The sequence below is a fragment of the Epinephelus fuscoguttatus genome, linkage group LG23 (assembly GCF_011397635.1).
Source record: "Epinephelus fuscoguttatus linkage group LG23, E.fuscoguttatus.final_Chr_v1".
In the NCBI taxonomy this organism is placed as follows: domain Eukaryota; kingdom Metazoa; phylum Chordata; class Actinopteri; order Perciformes; family Serranidae; genus Epinephelus; species Epinephelus fuscoguttatus.
The window spans coordinates 16,425,775-16,452,321 of NC_064774.1; the positions used below are offsets into that span (position 1 = coordinate 16,425,775).

The 26,547-nt window shown below is 41.5% G+C and overlaps 1 protein-coding gene across 1 annotated transcript in view; it reads left to right on the top strand.

Annotated features, from left to right (window-relative positions):
- arhgef40 (Rho guanine nucleotide exchange factor (GEF) 40) overlaps nt 1–26,547 on the top strand; it is a 68,180-nt gene that overhangs the window by 31,868 nt on the left and 9,765 nt on the right. Inside the window, exons 14-25 of the mRNA XM_049568416.1 lie at nt 608–746; nt 2,562–2,681; nt 4,782–4,973; nt 5,087–5,599; nt 7,454–7,827; nt 8,288–8,537; nt 11,118–11,207; nt 14,515–14,721; nt 17,042–17,221; nt 19,073–19,253; nt 20,862–20,972; nt 25,992–26,101. Coding sequence (XP_049424373.1) covers nt 608–746; nt 2,562–2,681; nt 4,782–4,973; nt 5,087–5,599; nt 7,454–7,827; nt 8,288–8,537; nt 11,118–11,207; nt 14,515–14,721; nt 17,042–17,221; nt 19,073–19,253; nt 20,862–20,972; nt 25,992–26,101 — 2,467 coding nt within the window. The remainder of the gene's footprint in view (nt 1–607; nt 747–2,561; nt 2,682–4,781; nt 4,974–5,086; nt 5,600–7,453; nt 7,828–8,287; nt 8,538–11,117; nt 11,208–14,514; nt 14,722–17,041; nt 17,222–19,072; nt 19,254–20,861; nt 20,973–25,991; nt 26,102–26,547) is intronic.

Consider the following 26,547-nt stretch of genomic DNA (forward strand, 5'->3'; position numbering starts at 1 on the left):
GGCAAACACTCAGACACACAGAAACCACCTCACACAAGCAGCTCAGTCCCGAGGGGCAGGAAAGGGATCTGCATGTCCTTTGCCTTCCCAGCTCTTGTATTTGATTGAGGGATTTTTTTTGTCAAGATGAATTATAGGTTAAAAATACTCCTCATCGAGAAAACAAAGTTGTTTGTTTTCAGCCCAAAAAAAAACCAAAAGCAGCTGGATGAGAAAAGGAATGTGAACTTAACATCAAATGGAGGACAGAGTGGTGCTGCTTGTTTGTTTGTGCTCGACTACAGCTTAAAGATGATCTAAAGACTGCTGTATTTGTAGCTGTTCTTCTTATCCAGTAATGAGTTCTGGCTCCGTTTGCTCAAGAATGAGGCCAAATACAAGGATAGGCTGATTGCTGATTTGATTCTTTCTTTTTTTTTTACCCGACAGTTGGTCTGCGAGGCTTTTTTGTTTTTCATAATTGCATCATTCCTACCAGCCAAAACGTGTGGGGTTTGGCAACAATAAGTTCCCACTGTCATTAGAATTGAAATAAATAAATAAAAATACTTTCTCCCTCCTGTTCATGAGTGACTGCCCTGGTATTTTTTTACTCTAATCCCATCAGGGCTGCTCTCGCTGCAACCTCTAAACTCTACGACAGCGTGGATGACGCCCTCCACCGACTTGTCAGAGTGTCCAACCAGAGAGGCCGCGACCTGGAAGCTCTGGGACGACTGGCAGGGCTGGTGGACAAACTGGAAAAGGTGTGTAGAGGGGGAAGAGTGTGGTTTATTATGTCTCTGCACATATCTCTTTTTTTGTGGTTGTCTGTCTGTCCCCTGCTAATTTGGCACAAACGTCCACTTGGACTCAACAATGAACTGACAAGATTTTGGGGATCAGAGGCTAAAGTTCAAGGTCACTGTGACGTTGTCTGTCTCATTCTTGTGAAAACGATATCTCTGGAACACCTTGAGGGATTTCTTTTTTTTTCTTTCTAAATATGGCACAAACATCCACTTGGACTTGATGAACTGACTAAATTTTGGTGGTCAAAGGTCAAGGTCACCGTGACCTCGTCTGTCTTATTCTTGTGAACTCAGCCTCTTAAGAGCACTTTGTAGGAATCTCTCAAATTTGGCATAAACTGCCACTTGGACTCAAAAATGAATGGATTAGATTTTGGTGATCAGACGTCACTATGACCTTGCATCTGTCTCATTCTCATGAACACAATATCTGAGGAACACTGTGGGAATTTCCTCAAATTTGGCACAAATGTCCACTTGGACTCAACGATGAATTGACTAGAGTTTGGTGGTCATAGGTCAAAGGTCAAGGTCACTGTGACCTTGTCTGTCTCATTCTTGTAAACACAATATCTCAAAACACCTTCAAGGATTTTTTTTTTTCAAATTTGGCACAAACATTCACTTGGAATTAAGGGTGAACTGACTAGACTTTGGGGATGAGTGGCTAAAGTTCAAGGTCACCATGATCTCGTCTATATTTTTCTTGTGAACACGATATCTTAGGAACCCCTTGACAGGATGTTTTCACATTTGACACAAACATCCACTTGGACTCAAAAATTGACTGATTAGTAGATGATCAAATGTCAAGGCCACTGTGACCTTGCATCTGTCTCTTTCTCATGAACAAAATATCAGAAAAACACTGGGAATTTCCTCAACGTTGACACTTGTGCCAAAGACACTGAGTTCAAAGTGTCACTTGAACTCAGGAATGAACTGATTGGATTTTGATGTTTGAATGTTGAAGGTCAAGGTCACTGTGACCTCACAAAATATGTTTTAGGCCATAACTCAAGAGTTCATACGCTTATTATTACAAAATTTCCCACAAATGTCTAATAGAATATAATGATGAAGTGATGACATTTTATGTCCAAAGGCTCAAAGGTCACCTTCACCGTGACATCATAACGCCATTATTCAGTGCCATAGCTGAGGAACAATAGGGGAAACTTTTGGTTGGATACTGAATTGGTGACTCTAATCTTGGGTGGCCATCTTCAAACTGTGCTGGCATATAGATCTTCTGTGCTGCTGGGGGGAAGATATGTCTGAAGCCTCCATGTTTTCACAGACATGGATGTAAACTGTAACTGCGACTTGACTGGTTTGTGGAGGCATACAACCACGAGGCTGTAATTGTAGTTCTCTTTTCACAAACCTGGCAGACTGTTAGCTGCTGCTCAGTGTCCAGCATTGCGATCCCCATGACGGATTTTAACTGCTCTCACTCCACCCGTCCGCCCTCCTCTCCACTGCTCCCAACAGGGATGGGAAGGAAACTCCCTGATTTGTTGTTTTGTGTTTTCTCTAAGATACACTTCTTCTTCACAACAAGACAGAAACTGCAGTGCGCAAACGCAATAAAGACCACTGGATATAAAAGACATGATCTCTTTCACCCCTGTCTTTTTCCGCCTCATGTAAATTACTCCACTCCTCCACAGTGTTTCACTTCCCACGTTCCTCTCTTTGTCCCCCATGTACAGTAAATGCCTTGTGTCCTCCTCTCACCCCCCTCTCCCACTCTGTCCTCTACCCCAGTGTGATAAGGAGATTGAGCAAGTCCAGTCACAGCTGGAAGACTACAAGGACCCTCCTCTGTCCCTCAGCAGACTCTCGCTCAAACAGCAGAAATTCAAGACTTTCAGAGAAACAGCCAATGTGAGTGTTACTCTTCTTTGTTTTTTTACTGCAGAATTTAAGACTTTTGCACAGCATGAAATTGTCTGTTGATTTCTATACATGTTTAGTATATTTTAGAATGCCATATCTCAGTGTACTTGGCTCACAATCAGTGTGCTTCCAAAAATTAAAGCCACTGTATGTAGAATTTATAATTCCTTACTTTGGCATCGTTCAGTGGTAGCATCAAGAATGACATGTAGACACATGGACTGCTAAAGTTGTCACCAGGATTGTCATATTTTTCTACCAACAAAACGTTGTTGCATCAGAACTATTTGAAACTATATGATCACATAAAACTTCAACACGCAGTGGCTTTAAAGCTCATCTGTATTCCGGTTTTCATTTACATGAAGTGCAAATTTCAATCGGATTTTTAGAACATCTGCAAAAGAAAATACAAATTGATGTGTTTTTCCATCCACTGCTGTTATGTGAATATTTGGAGTTGGTTTATTGAGATAGAATTTAGAATTTAGAGAGTTTAGAATAACTAATATTACAGCTCTATGCTCTTGGAAGTGTATACGTGTGTTAAAGGTCATCCAGAGATGAGAGCTTGCAGTGGCCTGTACAATAACGGTACATCATAACTGTATGTGATTATTTATTTGCTGAATCTGTTTCCATTGTAATTAGTCTTATTTACCTTTTATAGATACACCAACTATTCCATCTCCCCCAAGCGTGAAAACTTTTAGCGATATTTTTTCAGCAAGATTTTTTTTTTAATTTTTAGCACTAAGGGTTTTTATGCCTCCATGCTCGTGATAGCCAGCCAGGTTGTCCGTCTGTCGCATTCTTGAGAGTGCCATAACTCAAGAGGGAATTTCCGCAAATTTGACACAAACGTCCGCTCGGACTTGAGAATGAACTGATTAGATTTTGATGGCCAAAGGTCAAGGTCACTGTGACCTCACGCCTATCCTATTCACATGAACACAATATTTCAGGAATGCCCGGGGGTAGTTTCATTACATTTGGCACAAACATCCACCTGGAGTCAAGAATGAACTCATTAGAGATTGGTGGTCCAAGGTCAAGGTCACTGTGACATCTGTCTCATTCTCATGAACACAATATCTTAAGAACACCTCGTGGGAATTTTATCAAATTTGGCACAAACGTCCACTTAGGCTTAAGAGTGAAATGATTGGAACTTAGCAGTTGAATGTCAAAGGTCAAGGTCACCGTGACCTCCGGGGGTAAGATTTGTGTGAACCATCCATGTTTTCACAGACAAACCATTGAAAAAAAAATTGTTAGATGAAATAAATCAGAAGAGGTCATGAAATCATAGAATTGTAAAACTATAAATCATAAAATCAAGTAAGATTTTAAAAGACTTGCAGCAGTGTGAAGCATAAAAAGAAAAGACTTTCAGACCTATTAGCTATTATTAACAAATGTTAGATAGATATTGATTATAACTGATATTACTGAGCCTCTACTTACGCAACTGTTACACATTTTAGCTTTTACCAGTATCCCATAATTGCCAGTTGTGATCAAACTGGATGCTGTTCAGCAGATGTTGCATGGGCTACAACTAGACATATTACATAAACAGCAATATGACATTGTTTTTCTATTAGTTTTCCATCCCTGTTGAGACAAATGGAAGGAATTATGCAACAAACTGATCAGCAAGGTTATGGTCTGGGGCTAAATTTTTGTAGTTTAATTTTTTAGTTTTTCCGTCTCTGGAACAGAATTCAGAAATTTTGGTTTCATAATGTCTCTCCATACAGAGCCACTCTGAAGCCCTCCGTGAGAACAATACGACTATTAGCCCCGCAGGACCCTGAAGCTACACATGTTACTCCGAATTACTAACTGACAGACTCGACGAGTCAATAACTAAAATGTAAACAGATGTGTTTTGAGGCCACTTTGCTGTTCAGTGGTATATTTGTCTCATTCTTGTGGAAGTTTTGTCAGCATATTCCCAACAGAGGCAGTTACCATTATTCCATTCATTATGTCCCCAAGTGCATGACTGTCAAGCCTCTGCATTAAACACTTGAAGGTTTTTCCAGGCACAGAGCTCACAGTCGATGTCCCTGAATGCTTTAGGAGCTGCACAGCGAGACTCTGTCAGTGCTCAGTGATCTGGAGGGCTGGTGCGAGCTGGACTGGGTGGGCCTCAGCGACGTCCAGATCCGACTTCCTCCAGTCAGGGAGAAGCTGAGAGACATGTCTCACTGTCTGTCTGACTGCTGGACCACTCTGGATAACACACAAAGGCTGCTGTCCACGCTGACCGAGGTAACGCAGGAAGCCATCTGTTGTGCACACAGGAAGTTATAATCACACGCTTATGTTGTTAATCTTCCTAAGGGCAAAGGGGAGTCATCTTTTCTTTCCCGTCTCCTCTGCAGGCCACCCAGTGGTGTGAAGTGGTATCCTCCACCTCATCCTCCCCTTCTTCCTCTTCTTCCGCCTGCCCTCTTGCATCCCTCCCTCCAATCCCGCCGTCCCGTTTCCAGGACGCTCGTTCTTTAGCCATAGAGCTGGGTGGTGGGGCACTCCTGGATCTGTGGACCCAGACCGTAGAGCGCTACCAGCGGACCGTAGCGCAGGTTAAACCCCGCTTCCTCCAGCCCGACAGGACCCAGAATCAGGGCCAGGGGAAGCCAAAGACGCCGTCCGCCAGCAGCCTGTGGGACCTGATGGGTCCTGAGGGAGAGGGCGACTGGGGACTGGGAGCTGGAGGAAGTGAGGGCGGGCTGCAGTCCTGGGGATCCCTGGCGTCACTGTTCAGACCGCAGACCTGCTCCACACTGAAGATTGGAGAGGATAAAGGGAATAAGAAAGATGGAGCAGGGGGAGGAGCAGGGGGAGCTGGAGGAGGGAAGTTCCTGCAGAACCTTCTAAATCCTGCAAAGAAGAGTGTGAGTTTTCTATTGAATCTTTTTGTGTCACCTCATCCTCAAACATTTCCCCTTTAATAAGGGCCAAATTTAGAAGAAATAAATTTCATTCAAAATCATAAAAGCTGCTGGTATCTATGTTCTTACACTAACACTGGATTGAATGATAATTTGTGTGTGAGTGTGGTTGCTTGTGGTGATAAATTCAGAAAGAGAAATCACCTTACTCTGCAGTTCCTCCCAACTTTCAGGAGCTTTTTAGTGTCTTTCAGCTCATTGTTTTGGTTTTCTGGCCCTTGACTTCAGGTAGCTGTTTTTATCAAAACAGCTCTGATAAACCCACTGTAGTAAGGTTGTTGTAAATATCAGTACATGGATACTCTATCATTATAACTTAACAATACAGTCTCCGTTAATTATAAATTCAATAGTATCAAAAGTAGCAAAGCTATAAAAAAAACAAATTTACAATCAGATTTTCAACAGAAGGTAGCATAGATGGTAAGAAAATGTACTTGTCAACCTGTGGCTGTTATGGCAGTCAACAAACCCACCATGTGACTGGAGGTGTGCGTTGCAGGTTAGTAATAAAAAACCCCAACAACAACAACAACAACAGAAATAATTGTTATTTATTTATTTATTTATTTATTTATTTATTATTCAATATCTATAATTATAAGAAATAATTAATGATTATATATTTATTTATTTTATATATAGTAAATAAAATTAAAATATATTTATTATATATTATGTATTTATTGTATTTTTATGTTATTTATTTATTATATATTTTTTAATACCTCTTTGGTGGTGACAGGTGTGGCCAAGGGCATTATGTTCTCTGGTTCCTGTTGTTGTGAATGCGATGTCTTGATTGATTATTCAAATTTGGCTCAAACGGCCTCAAAAATGAACTGATTATGTTTTGGTGGTCAAAGGTCAAGGTCACTGTGACCTTGCATTCGTCTCATTCTCGTGAATGCGATATCTCAAGAACACCATGAGGGAATTTCCTCAAATTTGGCACAAACGTCCACTTGGACTCAAGAATGAACTGTTTAGAATTTGGTGGTCAAAGGTCACTGTGACCTGTGAACATGTTTTTGGCCATAATTCAAAAAAATTGTACATTACTCATGACAAAATTTCAGGTAAATGTCTAATAAGATATAATGATGAAGTGATGATATTTTATTTCCAAAAGGTCAAAGGTCAAAAAAGCCTTCTCTTGGCCTTTTTCAACAGAGGGAGAGACATTTGGTCAGATACTTAATTGGTGACACTAATCTTGGGTGCCCACCTTGAAACTGTGCTGTTTAAATAGATTGTCTTTGCTGCCTTGTTGAAGATGTGTGAAGCATCCTTGTTTTATCATGTGCAGCTTCTTTGCAGCAAGATCCATATCTGAAGCTTTGCCCTCTGTCATGGTTTCATATGAGTCTGGATTGACATGGATGTAAACTGTCACTTGACTGTTACAACCAACGCCAGCAATTCTAGCTTCTTTTTGTTGTAGTATTGAAACAGATAGAGTATTGTTTTTTCATGCTACTATTGAACCAAAGTTTTGGGGAAAAAAAGATCTGGTATTGTGACACCCCTACACCGTAGCAGCAGCAGTAAACAGCACCAGTAGAGCATTTAGCTAGCTGCTAATGGCCCAGATATTTCTCTCAAGGGCTGGTGGAGACCAAAACTGAGCTAAAATGATGGTGATTATTGGACTTTCCCTTACCAAGGTGATAATGTGGCAATGTTGTGTTTACAGTGTGTACTGTTGCCCCCTAGTGGCCAAAAAAAAAAAAAAAATCATTTAATGTAGGTTTAACATGTCAAAAATACATTAATAACCATGTCGTAAACTTTCAGCCCACAGAGGCCCCGCTCCCTCCCAAGCCCCCCAGGAAGCGCCACCCGAGCTTTGACCTCCAGGCTCTCCTGGCTCCCCGCAGAGGCACGGCCACCCCCAAACCTGCTGAGTCTCCAGTCGGTGGGCCGAGCCGCAACTCCCCTATGTCCTGGCTGGGGCGACGTGCAGTAGCTGACCCGGTGATTACCACTGGCATGGCTGCAGCCATACCTGGATGGGGTACAGGAGGTGGGGGAGGAGGGGTGTTGATTCGAGGGGTAGAGGTCAGCAGCAAGGAGGTGGTGGACCACACAGGGTCACCACGGCAACATGTGCTACTCGGGAGGACAGAGAGGGAGACGGGGACAGATAGGGCTGGATCCACTTCACAGAGGTGTGTGTTTGTCTTTTGTGTTTCTTTCCTCCCTGTTTCTGGTTTGATAAATGCCCCTCGTGTGTGTGTTTTTCTGTGAGTGATTCTGTATATGAGAAAATGAGCGGGAGAAGCTCCGAGTTGGCTGAGAGCTCCAAAACAAGACCCACATTATAAATTACATTAAGATGAGTCCAGGCCGAGATGAAAGGGAGAAGCGATTCATCCTTTTTGGGATCATTTAAGTACAGCCGATGTCTGTTTCAGAATGATTTTATCAGTCAGCATGCAATCTCAGATAATTTTATCATTACTAACTGTTTGATCTCTGGCCATAGCTTACTGCTATCTTCACTCCCACTTCCTCTTCCCTCCCGCTTCTCCTCTTTCTCCCACATTTGTTTGCTCTTTTGCAAATTCACTCATCCATTTTCTTGCCGTCCTTATCATCTCCTCGTTTCTCTCCCCGCCCGCCCCGCAGTAAGCTGTACCTGCTCTGGTGTAGGATGCTGAGCTCAGAGAGGCAGTATGTGGCCGTCCTGAAGGGGGTGGAGGAGACATACCTCCCCTTGCTGGAGCTGTCAGACACCCCAGCCTCCATCAGAGGCAAGGCAGACACACTCTTCCCCAACTGGGCCAGCCTCAGCACCTTTCACTCGCAGAACCTCCTCCCTGCCATGGAGGGCGCTCTTGTGCAGAGCTTGTTGCAACAGGACTGCTTCAGCAAATATGTAAGTTCAGCAATATAGGAAATATAAAATGTTTTTACAGTTTTTGTTGTTTTAGCCATCATCATCATCATCATCATCATCATCATCATCATGTTTGTCTACTGGGACCACAGAATAGTTTAAACAGATCAAACCAGGAGTCCTCAGCCTTTCTGGTGCGTGACCCATTAAAAAGGCAGCAGCTACTTGCAGTCCCTCAACATGTCTTTATGTCTGTGAGGTACGAGCAGCTCCACTGGAGACTGATTTTTATGGAAATCAATTTTGGCCAGTGTGATGGAAAAATAAGAGTGTATGTCATCATAATGAGAAGCTTTCTCAAAATATCACCTGCTTATCTAAACATAATGACCTCATTTCTCAAAATAATGAGACTCTCCTAGAATATTGACTTAGTATATCTAAGTAATGAGAAATTTTCTAAAAAAAAAAAAAAAATTACTTCTAAAAATAATGACTTACCTGAAAATAATCAGAAACCTTCTTAAAATAATAAATTTGAATCTCAACATAATGAGAAACTTTCTTTAAACAATGAGAAACCTTCGTATCTCAAAATAATGACCCACCTATTTCAAAATAATGAGAAAGCTTCGTAAAATATTGACCTGGTATCTCTAAATACTGAGAGTTTTTCAAAATAATGAGAAACATTCTCAAAAATATTACCAATGTCAAAATAGTGAGAAACTTTTTTAAAAATAATGTGAAACCCTTAAAATGACTCATTGTCTCAAAATAATGACCAAATAACTAAAAAATAATGAGAAACTTTCCTAAAATAATGGGTAAGTATCTCAAAAGAACGAGATCATTCTTAAAATAACGACTAAGTATCTCAAAATAATGAGAAACTTTCTCAAAATAATGAAAAACTTTCTTAAAGCACTGAGAAACTTTCTCAAAATAACAACTTAGTATCTCAAAACAACAAGAAGTGTTCTCAATATAATGAAAAACTTTCTTAAAACAATGAGAAACTTTCCTAAAATAATGTTAAAGTATCTCAAAAGAACGAGATCTTTCTTAAAATAACGACTAAGTGTCTCAAAATAACAAGAGATGTTCTCAAAATAATGAGAAACTTTCTTAAAATAATGACTTAATTTCTTAAAATAACTACTTGGTATCTCAAAATAATCAGAAACCTTCTTAAAATAATGACTACATATCTCAAAATAACGACTTAGTATCTCAAAACAACAAGAAGTGTTCTCAATATAATGAAAAACGTTCTTAAAACAATGAGAAACTTTCTTAAGATAATGACTTAATTCCTTAAAATAACTACTACGTATCTCAAAATAACAAGAGACTTTCTCAAAATAATGATTAAGTGCCTGAAAATAATAATTAGTTATCTCAAAATAATGAGAAACCTTCTTAAAATAATGACTTGTCTCAAAATGATGAGAGACTTTATCAAAATAATGATTAAGTATCTCAAAACAATAAGAAGCTTTCTTAAAATAATGACTAGGTATCTCAAAATAATGATAAAGTATTTAAGAATAATGACTCCATATCTCAAAACAATAAGAAACCTTTTCAAAATAATGACTACGTATGTGAAAATAACGAGACTCTCAAAAAAATGACTCAGTATCTCAAAATAATGACCTACACTGTAGGTATTTTAGAATAATGAGAAACTCTTAAAATAATGGCTCAGCATCTCGAAAATATTGACAAACTATCTTAACATAATGACTTTTCTTAAAATAATAAGAAACCCTAAAAAATAACGACTTAATATCTCAAAGTAATGAGAAGCCTTCTTGAAATAATGATTCAGCACACCTTAAATAATGAGAAAGGTTACCCAGTCATTCTTCTAAGAGTTTCTGATATAGAGATATCATATGTGTTAGTCAGCTCTGTACACACAACACCTGTGGCATGTCTGCCAACCTGGCAGCAGGGTCCCTTCCATTTTTCCCCATTAAAGAGTTTCTCCTTATCCACTGTGAGGGTCCAGGGACAGAGGGCGGTGTACGTCATAAAGCCCTCTGAGGCAAACTGTGATTTGTGATATGGGGTTTTATAAATAAAACTGAATTGAAGTAATTATTTTGAGAAAGTTACTCATTATAACAACTGACCGGATCTTTTTTTTTTTTGTCATCACACTGGCACAAAGAAAAGAAGGACATTTTATTTTGTGCAAGACTTTTTTTTTTCTTACTCCCTCATCTTTGGTGTAGAAATATAATCGGCGATGGCGGTTTGAGCACATGAAAGATTTTCTTTTTGGCAAAAAAAAAGGTTTGTGCACATTTGCTTGGAAACATGAAGACAAAGATTTTGAGCCAAACCTCAAGAAATCATGTTAATGTGGCACATGTTTTGTTGGAATAAGAAGAAACAAAATGCTTCAGAGGATTTACAGGAGGACAGGAATCATTTGTGGCACATACATCTGTGATAAACATTTTTATAGAAAAACATGAGCCAGAAATGGTTTTAAATAACTCATTTATTGTGTGAATAATCAGATTTAAGGTGATAAAAAAGCAGAACTGTGTCTTTACAAAACTCCTCCTGTGTTCTCATATTTAAATTTCTGTTCCCCACACACAGCGGGAGCAGTTTCTGCAGTATTCCCACTACATCAGAAACAAACCAGACCTGGACTCTCCTCTGGTCACGCAGGCCGCCGACTTCTTTAAGGTAAAACTCATGATGCTGCTGCTGTTGAATGCAGTCCTTGAATCTGTAAAGCCTCGGCGTGTTGTTCCCACAGAGATCTCATCATTAGTGTTCCAATACGAGGAGTTTAACCCATGTCTCCCTGCTTTTCTTATTTCGGTAAACATAATTTCAATTAAAGAAAAGTGCCCTGCTTTCCCAGCGATGATCAAACATTCCTGAATCTACACGTAATAACAGTGTCAGGGTCATAAGAGTTTTATTTGGTTATTTTCTTCTTAGAAAATCTGTTAAAGCACAATGTGAGAACATCATGGGTAATTTTGGAGCACATCACAAGCACAAAGCAATTAAAGTTGCTTTATTCAACGGTTGCAGCAATTAAAAATGAGCTGTATACAGTAAAGCTAATTACATGTTTAATGTACACTAGAAAAGCCAATTAAAGGCGGATTATAGGGAAAGTAATTTGAGCTTGCAAGCTACAATTAACTAAAACTAATACATCGACGGCATCGTGAGATTACTAAGAGGACTTTACAAGGAGAGATCACAGTGCTTAAGATCTCATTCAAGTTGTGGAGTGTCTCACAAAAGGAGCATTTCCGAGGAGCCGCCACCAGGAGGCGGTGTGAGCTCACGTCCCGTCCAGCAGCAGCTTTGAAACAGCTTGTGGATGATGGCTGCAGGAGGGTTTATGGTTATCGTGATGGACGTGATGATGGCGATCATTTTGGGGATGGTGGCGATGATTGTTATGGGGAGGAAGAAAGGAGCAGCACATGTGGCTACTCTCACGTGGTTACAGTCATCAGTGGAAACCCAGAAGGAGAATGGCATTTGACAAAGGCAGAAACAGATGGAGATGTCATTATGTGTGTACTGTGTTTGTGTTTCTTTGGCCATGAAAGGACTGTAAAATCAAGTTACTTTAAGATATAACGACCAAAACAGTAATTATCCTGATTACACATGTCTCGTGTGGTGAATGTAGCAGACCAGAGGAGCTCTTCAGTAAAAATAGATTGGTTTTGGTTTGTTTATTTTGGCTTTTATGTGTTTTATTATTTATGTTGTAAAATATAAAGCTATACATTCCTAAGTGGTGTTATTTTGTGAAAAAAAAAGGGACAAAAAAGGGCGCAAAACAAAATTACATTTGTTTTTTTTCACAGCTTTTCACAGTCATCACAGGTGTAGCTATCGGGGGGGATGAAGGGGACGCGTACCCATCAATAAAAACATGAAAGTTGCAGACATAATTAAAGATGTTCATTTATTCATTTTCCTGTTGGGGTCACAGGAAGGCTGGAGCCTAGAGGCGGGGTACACCCTGGACAGGTCGCCAGACAGACAACCATTCACACTCACATTCACACCTACGGACAATTTAGAGTCACCAGTTGACCTGCATGTCTTTGGACTGTGGGAGGAAACCGGAGTACCCAGACAAAACCCATGCTGACATAGGGTGAACATGCCAACTCCACACAGAAGGACTCCCCCACCCTGGGTTCAAACCAGGAACCCTTTTGCTGTGAGGCGACAATGCTGACCTCTGCACCACCTTGCCGCCCTAATAAGGTGCTAGAGGTAGTGATGGCCAAATGAAGCCTCGTGAGCGACTTTCTTTCTTTCTTGATTTTCTGACCCCACCAGATGTCAGTCTTTGTTTAAAGATAAAGGCTGAAGGACTGGCAATAAAGTGTGCTTTCAAACCTTTGTTGAACAGACAGCGCCATCTAGTGGCTTCAGAAAATAAAGACAGTGGTTCATGAGTTCTCATTTGGCCATCACTAGCTAGAGGTGATATTGTTGGAGGCAAATGAAAGCGCAAAGCATTTGTCCACGGATGCTTTTCATTATTCAAGAATGAAAGTCGTAGTTTCAAAGACAATCAGATACCGTTGTAGTTCTGACCATAAACAATGCAAACTAGCGATCCGGCGGCATTACTCCCATGACCTGCTGGGCAGCGTCCAGGAAACCAAAGTCTTTGGGTTCCAGGGGGAGTATGGTTGCAAAGCTGAAACTTAAAGGAATTGATGGAAGATTGGATTGACAGATTGGTCGCTCTTTCTCGATTCTGTGGGTGGTGGTGCATGGCCGTTCTTAGTTGGTGGATAATTAAAGACATTTACACCTTAAATTGATGCAGAAAAGGCTCAAAATGGGGCATAAATGGGACACCAGCAGACGGAAACTAAATGTTTGACGCTCAAACATTTCTGGTGGATGTCCACCAACCCCAAGTTTCTTATTTGTCCCCTCTAATATTGAAACTAAACCTAAGCCCTTGCTTGTCATTACACATAATCTGTATTTCACATTAGAAAACTTACTTCTACATGAAAAAGGCAATTTGTTTTCTTCATTTACACAAAATGCAACTGACATTTGTTTGAAAAGCATCTTGGCTGTGTCCGACATTATTTAATCCTTTACTATTTCCTATGTAGTGTATCAGATGGCAAATTTCCTCTCAGCTGGTATCCGTCTCAACCAAAGACAATAGACCCTTTTAGGGCCGACGTCACAGTGATGTCAGTTTATTAGCTGGAGGCAAAACACAACTTTCCACGACAGGGCTGTAGGCTACATCGGAGTCTTAGAATGTTGTCTTGTTGTGCTATTGGGAGCCAGAATAGAAGGAGTCATGGCTCAAAACTCTGGTCAAGTTTGTGCCTGAGTGCGCCAACTAATGACCTTTATGGTCGACTATTAGGGGCCAGCCCTAGTACTTACATGAAAAACTGAATATGCGACTCCTTGGAGGGTGTTTTAATACAACCAAACGCTTTTTAGTTAACCAAATGTCACAATCAAACTTTTATTAACTGAAAACACACTGAAATAGCGACAGCTATGGCTACTGCTATACGTTGTGAATCTAGGGTTGGGCCATGGTTGTCGATGTCGCCATAGTAGCGACTTTCCGATGAAGGGCTGTCACTCAAAGTAGCCTGAGTTATATAAAATTTCACCCCCCATACAGTTTTAATGAACGTGGATATTAGCTATAGAGACCGAAACCGGTTTTAATACCAGGCTGTAAATGTTTGTATTACTGCTGTAAAGTTGGGGCGTAAACATGGGGATTAACTCGCTTTTGGAGCCAGCCTCAAGTGGCCATTAGAGTTACTGCAGTCTAAATGTACCTTCTTTTTTTGGTCTGTGCAATGCATCATGGTAGATAAATCTTGGTTGGTGGCCATAAATGTTAAACTATGTTGTACTGTGGGATATTTTTTTGATGTATAAAGCATCTTATGGTCTGAATATGAAAATTAGGTCTAACGACATCCCTCTTCTCTCCTCTCTCCCGCAGTCCAAACTCCCCCCAGCCTCCCCCCTCTCCCCTCTGTCCTTTCCTCACTGCCTTCAGGCCCCCACACAGAGACTGGAGCAGTACTGCGAGGCCCTGGAGGAGCTGGGAGGCATCAACCCGGCCTCAGACTCCGCCCTTTCCATCCTGAGACACGCCCAGCGGCACGGCGAGGACCTCCGGGCCAGTGACCTCATCGTCGGATGTCCGGTGAGAATGCCTGTCCCAGTTTATGACTCCACAACTGTGAATCAAGTCCCACTTTCTGCTCTCAGAGGGAGAGAAACTAACTCATCTTGATGAGGTCAGGCAGCTGGGAGAGATGGAATCATGATCGCTTTTCTGTCTTTCATCCAGAGATCATTATTTACTGTTTTTTGTTTGTTAAAAAAAGGGAATTTATTAGTATTTATTACAATATTAAAAAGTATAAATGCTGTTTAGGTTAAACATGTTTAAAATGTACTTAAAAGGAATGTGTTGGACTCAGAGTGAAGGTGATTTTGTGAGGTTCGCTCATCACAAGAAGACCAAGTTTACTGCTAACTACAATGATCAACATCTTGCAACAGGGAACACAACAACTCTTAAGTGTGTCAGTGTGAAATGCAGGAGGAAATATTGTAGAAGCAAACTGTTATGCTCCTTAGAATTGGGTTTTTGTTTCTTTTCTCTGAACTCAAATTAGGGCCGGGCGATATAATGACTATGTATGATATAGCGATATATTTTCAAGCAAAATATAGATTTAGACAACACCGACAAACACTCAGCTTAGACGTACCAAGCAGCGGCAGAGATGGTTCTTCTCTAGAATAGGTCCAAAAGCTTATTACCGAATAAGCAAAACTTTGATAGCGACTTTTCGTCAGTTAAGACAAATGTAATAATACAGCAGGGAGGAAGAGTGAAAGCAGAAACAGCCACAGTGAGGCGTTAATGAAGAGCTGCAGACAACAGGCTCTTACTGCACCTCTGCAAACAGCTCACCTCCAACAGGTAAACTTCGTAGCGTGTAGCCCACTCCGTAGAAAATACCAAGGTATATATCACGTATCACCATTCAGTCTGAAAATACCGACATGCGAATTTTTGTCCATATCGCCCAGCCTTAACTCAAATGTAGGAAAGAAAAGCTGGAGAAAAGACGGACCAATCGAAAGACACTTTTGTAGGTGCAGATTTAAAAAGAACAGCTTTAACCTTTATCAAAAAGTCAGAACACACCACATCCACTTGCCCCACATTGTGCTCCTCTGACACAGCAGTATCATTCAGAGCTAGTCGTGACAAACGTTTGACTCCCCCACACACACGCACACACACATACACACACACACACACACAACCATCCTCTCCTCCCCCTTTCGAGCAAGGGGAGAGATTACGGCAGCACAAACACTCCCATTGAGCTACTTCAAATCGCACTGCAAAAGCTCTCCAAGTGAAAACACCGTAAGTGCAGGTGTGTGTGCATGTGTGTGTACGGGTGGGTGTGTATGTGGGTGTTCTTAATGTGTGTGAAGCATCACTTATATCATGACCCGCACATCTCTAGGGGTTTAAAAATAAAGGCTCAGTGTGACCGTTTGGTGTTAAATTATCAGTCCTTTTAATTTTATTGGCAGAGCGGTTACGGCTGAGAAAATGTTAGCGCTGTTTGTTTGTGTGTCTGCAAGCCTCTAGTATCGAGTCCTTAAGGAGCGTTACATAAGATCTGACTTTTATCAAACTCTCTCTGCCTCTGGTTGGAGTCGCGGCAACATCATAAAGTCCTTTAACCCTGTAATAGACATGAACAATAAAGTCACATTGTCACAAAAGGCGTGAGTCAGCCGGCCAATTAGAGCAAAGATCCAACAGAAAGACGCATCCTCGTGAAGAGGGAATTCAGCATGTCGCCACGCAAGGCACTGTAATTATAACACTGCTTTGTCATTTTTCTTATTGACTCCAGAATAAGGCTTTTCAGTCTTTGTTGCTGAAATGTTTCGCAACTCCAAATCGAAAATTTGAGTAGGTGAAGCAGAGACTTTGCTTGGAAACAAAGAGCAGGCCAGAGAGTGAGTGTTTGAAGCCCAGAATGTGCTCCTGTCAGGTAATTAAGGCGTTAATAACCTCATGAGGACTTTTAGATTGAAAGCAGGTATTCATTTTTGTGCTATGGGGCAACAAAATTTGCATGTACTGGCCCTTTATTGTGTCCCGAAGAGTCTAAAAGAATTCACTTGTTTCTGAAGCCGTTTGTTTTAAGATTCCAGTATAATTATGTGCCTTTTTTTTCAATATAATTTTTGTTTCAAGACAATTACACGACACCAGATTGGAAAAAAAGTGAAATATTTCAACCCACCGGCAAAAAAAAAACATGATTTAAAACTCAATTCAAGGCTAAATGGCCTCTTAAGATATAAATTAAGATGGTATCTTTTTCAGATTAAAGCCCTCGGCCTGGGCCTCAGGCCAAGATAAGTGCATCCTAACGTGCGTGTGTGCGTGTGTGTGTGTGTGTGTGTGTGTGTGATTTCAGATCCCGGTGGCAGAGCGAGGCGAGCTGGTGCGGCATGGCGAGCTGACAGTGTGTGGGGGGAATCGGAGGAAGCGGGCTGGCGTGAGGAACGTTTTCCTCTACCAGCACATCGTCATATTCACCAAACAGAAGAGCCCCAGCCCGGGACGCACCGCCTACAGCTACAAACACAGCATCAAGGTGCACACACAGTCTCACACACACACACACACACACACACACACACACACACACTGTTGCTTGCCTTCCCATTCTCCTCTCTGTATTTCACACACACATGATCTTTTCCTTCAGTTTTCATTATCTCCTGAGCGCTCTGTGTTTGAAAAGGTTTTAGATAAATCCACTTCCTGTATTGATTCAATTGAACGCAAACGTAGAGATTTACAAAACGTAAACTCTCACTCTATTCTGCTTTCAAGGGACACTTCACCCACAAAATGATTATTTGTATACCAATTACTCTCCCCGTGTTACTTTGAATCCATGAAGAAAACTTTGTTTTTCTCGCTTGTCTCTATGGTGAACGAAGAATCCAAAAACAGAGAAAATTCTTGATGAACTGGAGTAAAGGGGGACCAAGTTTAACAGCAAAACTACATTAAAACATCAATTTACAAACTGCCATACAACTCGTGTAGTACAATCCAAGTCTCATTTATCCATATCTTGTGTTGTCATTGGTTATAGACCCTTTTAGGGCTGACGTCACAATGACGTCAGTTTATTAGCTGGAGGCAAAACACGACTCTCCACCACAGGGCTGTAGGCTACATAGGAGTCTTTAAATGTCGTCTTGTTGTGTTATTGGGAGCCAGAATAGAAGGAGTCATGGCTCAAACCTTGTTTTATCTTTTTTTTTTCTTTTTTTTGGATTTCTCTGTAATGCTAACTTTTTAGTGCCTTAGCTAGCGTTAGCTTGGATAGCAAAACAAACTGGAGGAAACCGTTCAAGTGTCGTCCTCCTTTGTAAGATTGGCATAGTGATCAACCACAAAGCTTCCTGTGACATCATCCATCCACTGTGTGAGAGCATACGGGTCGGCCAGTCTGGTCCCGCTGGTCAGTGTTTACTTATTCAAGTAACACTCACGGTGACCTGACATGCGTTCGTAAATTCAGCCTGACGCTCTACACTAAAATGAGAGCACTGTTGGTCGAAGAAACGGAGCGTTATCTTTCTATATGAATTATCGAACAGTTGAGTTAATCACACAGTCACTCCGCAGACAGACTGCCCAGAGTACGCCCTGCCACTCCATGAGTGCGATGCTCTGGATAAGCAAGCGGTACATTCTATCAGCGTTACGAATTTGCTAACGGTCCAGTTTGTGCCACAGTGCGCTCGGCATGAGTATTTCTAAACGTCATCATCATCAACGACATCATCTTCCTCCATTGTCAAGCCAACAGAACATGCTAGCTAGTGCTAGCTAATGTCCGCAGAGATTTGTTTTGCCTCCAGCTAAGCCCCGCCCACCAAAACACAGTAGACTGTTTACTAACAGTAAAAGGGTCTATTGTATTCTTTTATTTTGTATTTCTCTAATTGCTGTACCTCAGTACAATCTACTGGGCAATTAGTTGCCAACTTTGCTCATCTGCTTCAGTGATAGTAGCCTATTTTATCTGTGTTTTATTTTTTATTATTCTTTGTATTTCTTAAAATTGCGTCTTTTATTTGCTTGAATCCGGCATTGTTTTAAATCCGGGATCAAACAAGTATTAGAAGTACTGAGGATATGACTCGCATGCGACAGGTGGACCCTTTTTCTCCATTTTAAGAATTCTTGAGTTTTGGGATTTTTCGTTCACCATAGAGGCAAAAATAAAGTAAAGTTTTCTTCATGAATTCAACATAACAGGTTGAGTAACTGATGCATACGTGATCATTGTCGGGGTGAAGTATTCCTTTAAAATTGACTTTTTCGGACCAATTTACTTTTTAGTTTTTGTCTTTTTTTTAAATGTCCGCTTGCCATTTATTTTCAGTCCTCTTGACTTGACATGTCCATCCTGTTCTCCGTGCAGACAGGTGAGATGGGCCTGACCCAGAGCGTGGGTGGGGAGGGAGTGAAGTTTGAAGTCTGGGTCCGACAGGCGCCTCGAACCAAAGACTGCATCACGCTGCAGGCGAAGGACAGGGAAGACAAGGTGGCCTGGACTCATGACATCGCCCATCTGCTGTGGACGCACGCCATCAACAACACAGGTACAGTCTGACCTTCGACCTCAGAGGCCTCAACTTTTTGATAGTTTTAGAAAAATGTCATCAACCTAAAATCCACACAGAAGCTGCATTTAGTTTCAATGAGCTGTCACAATTTTTAGATTAAACTACCTCAACCCTGATTTTTGGTCTTTGAGTCTTGAGTTTTTCATTATTTGTTTGAAAGGACAAAAGTGGCCTGGACAGCAGTCACACAGACTCACTTGTCCTCTGTCCAGGTTAAAAACAAATCTGATTCCTCCCTGTGTAGCTCTATCTTGGCTCTCCACTTTCACATGAGTAGCGAACACATAAAAACTATCAGCGGCAGTTCAGTCTGCTACTCGATTGCGGCTCATCTGTTTATGCCAGCCTTCCAAGCACTGCTGCAGGCTATCATGTGTCATATCCACCTCCTTGTATCCGTAAAACCTCATATCTCGGGATTGCTTCCTGTAGTTGGTTCAGGTTTCAGCATCACACTGGATAACATGCTCTGCAGCTGGCTGACACATTTTAAGGTTGCGTTACCTGGTGTTCAAACGCCATTGTTCCTGTGCACCCAAACAATAAAACAACATCTTCCCTTATACTGTTACACCTGTTGTATGGTCCTGAAATGAGACGACAATAAAGTCCCAATGTCGTCAAACAAGACGATAATAAAGTCCCAATGTCCTCGAACGAGATGACCTTAAAATCCCAATGTCTTCAAATGAGATGACAATGAAGTCTCAGTGTCCTCAAACGAGACGATAATAAAGTCCCAATGTCCTCAAATGAGATGATAAAAAAGTCCCAATGTCTTCAAATGAGATGACAATGAAGTCTCAGTGTCCTCAAATGAGACGATAATAAAATCCCAATGTCCTCAAACAAGACAACAATAAAGTCCCAATGTCCTCAAACAAGACAACAATAAAGTCCCAGTGTCCTGAAACGAGATCACAATAAAGTCCCAATGTCTTCAAATGAGATGACAATGAAGTCTCAATGTCCTCAAACGAGACGATAAAAAGTCCCAATGTCCTCAAAAGAGACAATAATGAAGTCTCAGTGTCCTCAAACCAGATGATAATAAAGTCCCAATGTCCTCAAATGAGACAATAATAAAGACCCAGTGTCCTCAAACCACACGATAAAAGTCCCAGTGTCCTCAAAGGAGATGACAATCAAGTCCCAATGTCTTCAAATGAGATGATAAAAAAGTCCCAATGTCCTTTAACCAGTACCTCCTAATAAACAGCATCTTAGTGTTTTACTGTTGCTATCAAACTTTTCAACCATTGAATGTGATCAGGTTTTGTCCACTTTTGTGTCGGGACCGGCTGCAGGTTGACTTGGCAGAGATGGCTGCCATCTTGTTATTACATGGATTAGTGTATTGTGCTGTTACTACCACTAGATGGCACAAAAAAGCGTCCACGAACGAGGACAACAGGTCTGAGTTAAGTAGAATGAAGTATAAGGTCAAGTAAACCCAAAATGTAATGTCCTCATGAGGACACAGGGTCTCAGGAGGATATAGGATGTAGGAAACCATTGATTTCTGTATAAAACTATATTGTTCGGGATTTTTTAAAAAGTGTTTTTAATGATTTCTTCTCCCAGAGTTGTGTCTGAAGGAGTCACTCTGCATGGGGATTTCCAGTAAGCTGCTGCTGGACGCGACAGGAACTCCAGGCTCAGAACTGGACTCCATCTACAGTCTCAACGACAGAGGTAGGAGCTCTAAAGGGAATCCATCTGTAACACTTACACAGCACGTGTGGGATGCTGCTGCTTCTGGCAGCACTGCGCTCTTAGGGGAGCCGCACAGGAAGAACAGCATTTGCATCAAAGATTTGAAATGGTAATGTTAAGGAAAACTCTTTGACCTGAACGTGACCTGATATCTACAGGTAGATCACTAAAACCTGAACACACAGTAGTAAACATTAGATAATAGAGAAGTGTAGAGGCTTAAAACCCTCCTCTCACTTCACAAAAACAGAAAGTCTCCTTTTTCAGTTCAAACTGTGGCTTCAGGAAGCCTGTCGGTTTTATGTGACCGGGTCAGATTACTGGATTGTTCAAATATACTTTCCGAGCCTGAAAGTGATGTGGCCCCGAGATTACAGACAGGAAACAAAACGGGTCCTGGGTGTTTCTCCCCATGTGACAAGGTAATAACGCGATACATGTTTTTTTCAATCTGGCGCCCCCGGGCTATTCTATGAATTTTTGATATTTGTCTCACACTGAGAAATTTTGAAGAGCTCTGACGTGCCTGCAGAGAATATGTAGCTCCGTCAAAAAGCACCTTTTACTTGTGCTTTGATCAAATCCCATCACAACCTTCAGTCCTGTGTTGCCCTCAAACCCTGGCTTTGTCGTGTTTCCTGTGAACCAAAAACCCATCCCAGTACTGAGACTGGTGAGCTGTTTAGACAACTGTTACACATTTATATTGCAAAGGTATTATATTAGTAGTGGTAGTGTGGAAGTATTGAGGTGCTTTACCTTAAGTTAGAATATGTAACCGTCCTGCATTTAAATGTGTTAAAGCTGGTTGTGTCTTTACATTATCCCAAATGTTTCCAACAATGTTCCAACCCTGAGAAATCAGTCACTTTATTCAAGTAACGGTGTTTCATTGGTCGCCTGTCAATGGTGTCATATCCCCTTTACTAGTGATGGCCAAATGAGGCCTCATGAACCACTGTCTTTATTTTCTGAAGCCACTAGGTGGCGCTGTCTGTTAAAAAAAAAACCGTTTGAGAGCACACTTCATTGCCAGTCCTTCAGCCTTTATCTTTAGACCAAGAGCGCCATCTGGTGGGGTCAGAAAATAAAGAAGGTGGTTCATGAGGCTTCATTTGGCCATCACTACCCTTTACTCTGTCTAGCTGCTCGAACTTACAGGGAAACACAGGAGACACCAGATGATCATTGCATATTAGGGATGCACCAATTAAACTCTGGACTGATGTTTTAGACTAACAATTTGGCTGATAACCGACACCAACACTTTTATACACTGGTGTTTGTTTTGTTGTTTTTGTTATTTATCCTCTTTTGTGCCAGGGAAACAAAGAAATCTTTATTATTAAAAAAGCCGAACTGTTTTAAAGTCATTCAGTCCTTCATTACTCGACATTTGAATGAGCACCAATTCATTCATACACACACAGTTTTTTGAATAACAGCTTCAAAAGTAAATAAAATCCTGCTCTAATATCTATTTATATTGTTACAAAAACATCAAATTTCTCCTTCAAACAGCTGTATTTATTCAAGTTTCTTAACAAAAAACCCCCCTTTTTACAAGATTACATTTGAACACATCATGAGAACGTTACAATTTAGCTTCGCCCAATACTCATTTTTACTGAATAGAGCATGAATGCATCATAATGTAGCTAAAGCAACCTCTGTCAGCCAGTGATGGCCAAATGAGGCCTCACGAACCACTGTCTTTACTTTCTGAAGCCACCAGATGGCGCTGTCTGTTAAAAAAAAAAACGTTTGAGAGCACACTTCATTGCAAGTCCTTCAGCCTTTATCTTTAAACCAAGAGTGCCATCTGGTGGGGCCAGAAAATAAAGAAAGTGGTTCATGAGGCTTCATTTGGCCATCACTACCATCAGCTGTTAGTTTGTGGCCACTGGCCGCTAACAGCTAACAGCTAGCGTTAACTACCTCTGCTTCTGTTGCTGTCAACATGGGTTTGATGTTCACAATGTAGTATTATCGGGGAAACAATATGGTGCATCCCCTGACATGCTGATAGTGAGTTTACTGCGACCGTTCTTCCCGACGGTGTCCTGGGGAAGATCTCAGTTCTCAGTTCTCAGATCTCAGTTCGTCCCAACTCTTTTTTTTTTATTGTCCCCGTTAAGATGCTGTTAGTTTGGAGCCTTCCTTTTTAGCCTACACAACAGTGCATCTCTTTGTGACACAACAGATAAAACGTTGGCCACTGACATCGGTGAATGCCACCTTACTTGCCGATATACTGATGGCAGACGAACGAACTTTTGACTGATAAATCGGTGCAATCACTTTTACAAATCATATATTGTCACGAAATTATACTCAGCAACAGTAATGCAGCATTTTCCATCATTTGCATGCCATGTTGCAACACAGTGATCCAGCAGAGACCTAATTTCAGGGTTCCCACAGGTCCTTGAAATACTTGCAGGCTTTGAAAGTTTTTGAAAATAGACGTTAATAGACCTGGGTCATTGAACGTGCTTGAATTTGTATTGTTGTGCATTAATCGAAATTGACGGTTTTTTGATTTTTTTTTTTAATGTAACATTAGTAAGTAGGCTACGTTGCCTCTCCTGCAGTGGCGTCAATGTTTGCGACCTCTGCCACCACCTACACAGCACAGAAAGGGCGTCGTCACACCCTGATTGGCCCAGAGGGAAAAATGCACCAAGCTGCTCTCAATTCATCATTAGGAGTCAGTCCTCACACCCTGTGCAACAGGTGATCTGAATATCCCTCTGATTAACTCAGGGGAGTTGTGACATTCAGCTAAAATGAATTGGAAAAAGGAGCCAAAGAATGAGGAACTGCTACAACTTTTAATGTTAATGAAACAAGTATTTTGATCATGTGGCCCATCCTTATACCTGCACATTAATCTCTACAAACTGATTTGTTTTCTGAGTGCCTAAGATGCAGTTTACATTGTAAATACACTCACTTTATTAGGTACACCTTTTGCCCTCAGAGCTGCCTTAATTCTTGGTGTCATAGATTCAACGAGGTGCTGGAAACATTCCTCAGAGATGTTGGTCCATATCAACATGATAGCATCACACAGTTGCTGCAGATTTGTCGGCTGCACATCCATGATGTGAATCTCCCGTTCCACCACATCCCAAAGGTGCTCTATTGGATTGAGATCTGGTGACTGTGGAGGCCATTGGAGTACAGTGAACTCATTGTCATGTTCAAGAAACCAGTTTGAGATGATTTGAGCTTTGTGACATGGTGCGTTATCCTGCTGGAAGTAGCCATCAGAAGATGGGTACACTGTGGTCATAAAGGGATGGACACGGTCAGCAACAATACTCAGGTAGGCTGTGGTGTTTAAACCATGCTCAGTTGGTACTAAGGGCCCAAAGTGTGCCAAGAAAATATCCCCCACACCATTACACCACCACCACCAGCCTGAACCGTTGATACAAGGCAGGATGGATCCATGCTTTCATGTTGTTTACACCAAATTCTGACCCTACCATCTGAATGTGGCAGCAGAAATCCAGACTCATCAGACCAGGCAACGTGTTTCCAATCTTCTATTGTCCAGTTTTGGTGAGCCTGTGTGAACTGTAGCCTCAGTTTCCTGTTGTTAGCTGACAGGAGTGGCACCTGGTGTGGTCTTCTGCTGCTGTAGCCCATCTGCTTCAAGGTTGGACGTGTTGTTGGTTCAGAGATGGTCTTCTGCAGACCTTGGTTGTAACCAGTGCTTATTTGAGTTACTGTTGCCTTTCTATCACCTTGAACCAGTCTGGCCATTCTCCTCTGACCTCTGGCATCAACAAGGCATTTTCACCCAGAGAACTGCTGCTCACTGGATATTGTCTCTCTTTTGGACCATCCTCTGTAAACCCTAGAGATGGTTGTGTGTGTAAATCCCAGTAGATCAGCAGTTCGCCACGTTCCCAGTCACTTAAATCACCTTTCTTCCCCATTCTGATGCACGTGACTGACTGATTAACTATATGTGTTAACGAGCAGTTGAGCAGGTGTACTTAATAAAGTGGCCAGTGAGTGTATCTGCTTAGTGCTCAGGCAGCGATATGAATGAAGAGAAAGCTGTCAATTCTTTTAAACTCATGAACAAAACATCCATAAAACGAGTAAGAGACACTGAAAAATCATTATATTGCACTTACTATTGTACTCAACGCTATCAGCAACATTAGCGCGCTCTCCACCTACTCATATAATCAGCAACAGGTTCACAACAGTTCCCCGCTGAATACACGCAGTAGAGTCACAGCTCCATCTGAAAAACAAGGAAATTACCAGCTGATAGAAGCATTACAGGCACACTGAAGGGAAGTATGATCTTTGTCACAAAATAACTCCCAGAACACACATCACATATTGACTATATGGTAATATCACAACATTTAAAGCGGTGGCGTTCCCCTTTAAGAAGCGAGGTCCGTCCACTGGGTTTGAAATTCAAATAAAAACACATAATCGGAAAGATAATTCTTCAGATTCCAGACCCACCATCCAGTCTCCAAAGGCCGCTGTTGCCCTAGAGCACAAAGTGATTTCCCATTCATGGCTCAGTGTAATGCACATACTGCTCACCAGGTGTCTCATTGAGTGCAGCAGCTCAGGATTTCAATGCATGAATTGTCCTCTGGGACAGAACGCTGTGTTAGAAATTCATTGAACAGGATGAGAAAAAATGCCTTCTCTCCCTGACTCCTCTCTCTTTGTCTCTCCCACACCCGATCTCCCCCCATTTTTCATTTCAAGAAAACCATTATGATACAGTGTTGTTTTGTTGCGTTATAAAAGTGCACACACACAATGCTAATGTAAATAAGCAGAGAATCCATGCATGCAAATCATGCCTGGATGCAGGGTGATATTATTATTTGATATTTGGTCCTCTACCTGAAGCAAAAACAGAAAAAATACACATTTTTAGTGACTTAAAGCTGCTGGATATATTTAAAGATCTGTTAACCTATAACCACCTCTCTCTGTCTCTCTCAGTCCACAGTAGCTGCTCAGACTCCTCCTCTGTCGGCAGTCAGAAGGAGGGGGGATCCCCAGCGTCTGGGAGGGACCCCAGGAGAAGCTCCGGATCAACAAGTTACTCACAGGTGGGGGGTCACAGTGCACCCACGTACAGCAACACACACACACACACACACACACACAATCCAGCCATTCCAAGGTGGATGAGAACATTTTTTTATTTGCACAAATGGCTCAACGCTGGTTAAATATAGATTTGGAATGCGAGGAATGTGAAGTGGGACCACGGGCGCTTTCACAAATATCAGACGGTTTTCCAGGAATCTTTTTAAGGAACTCAGGAACCTGCGTTTCCCCCCCAAAAAAAGTCCCTGATGGGACTTTCTGACGGCCCCAGGAAGTATCAGGGTGGAGTTTGCGATGCTGTACATGGTCAAAGACGAGCCTTGAGACTGCTAATGAGTGCAGCATTCTTTCAAACCACGCTCCGGTTGTCACTAGTATCAGTTCATTCAGCCAGCTCACATAGAATGGATTATTATGAGAATGTGGAGTATGCACACAGTTGCAG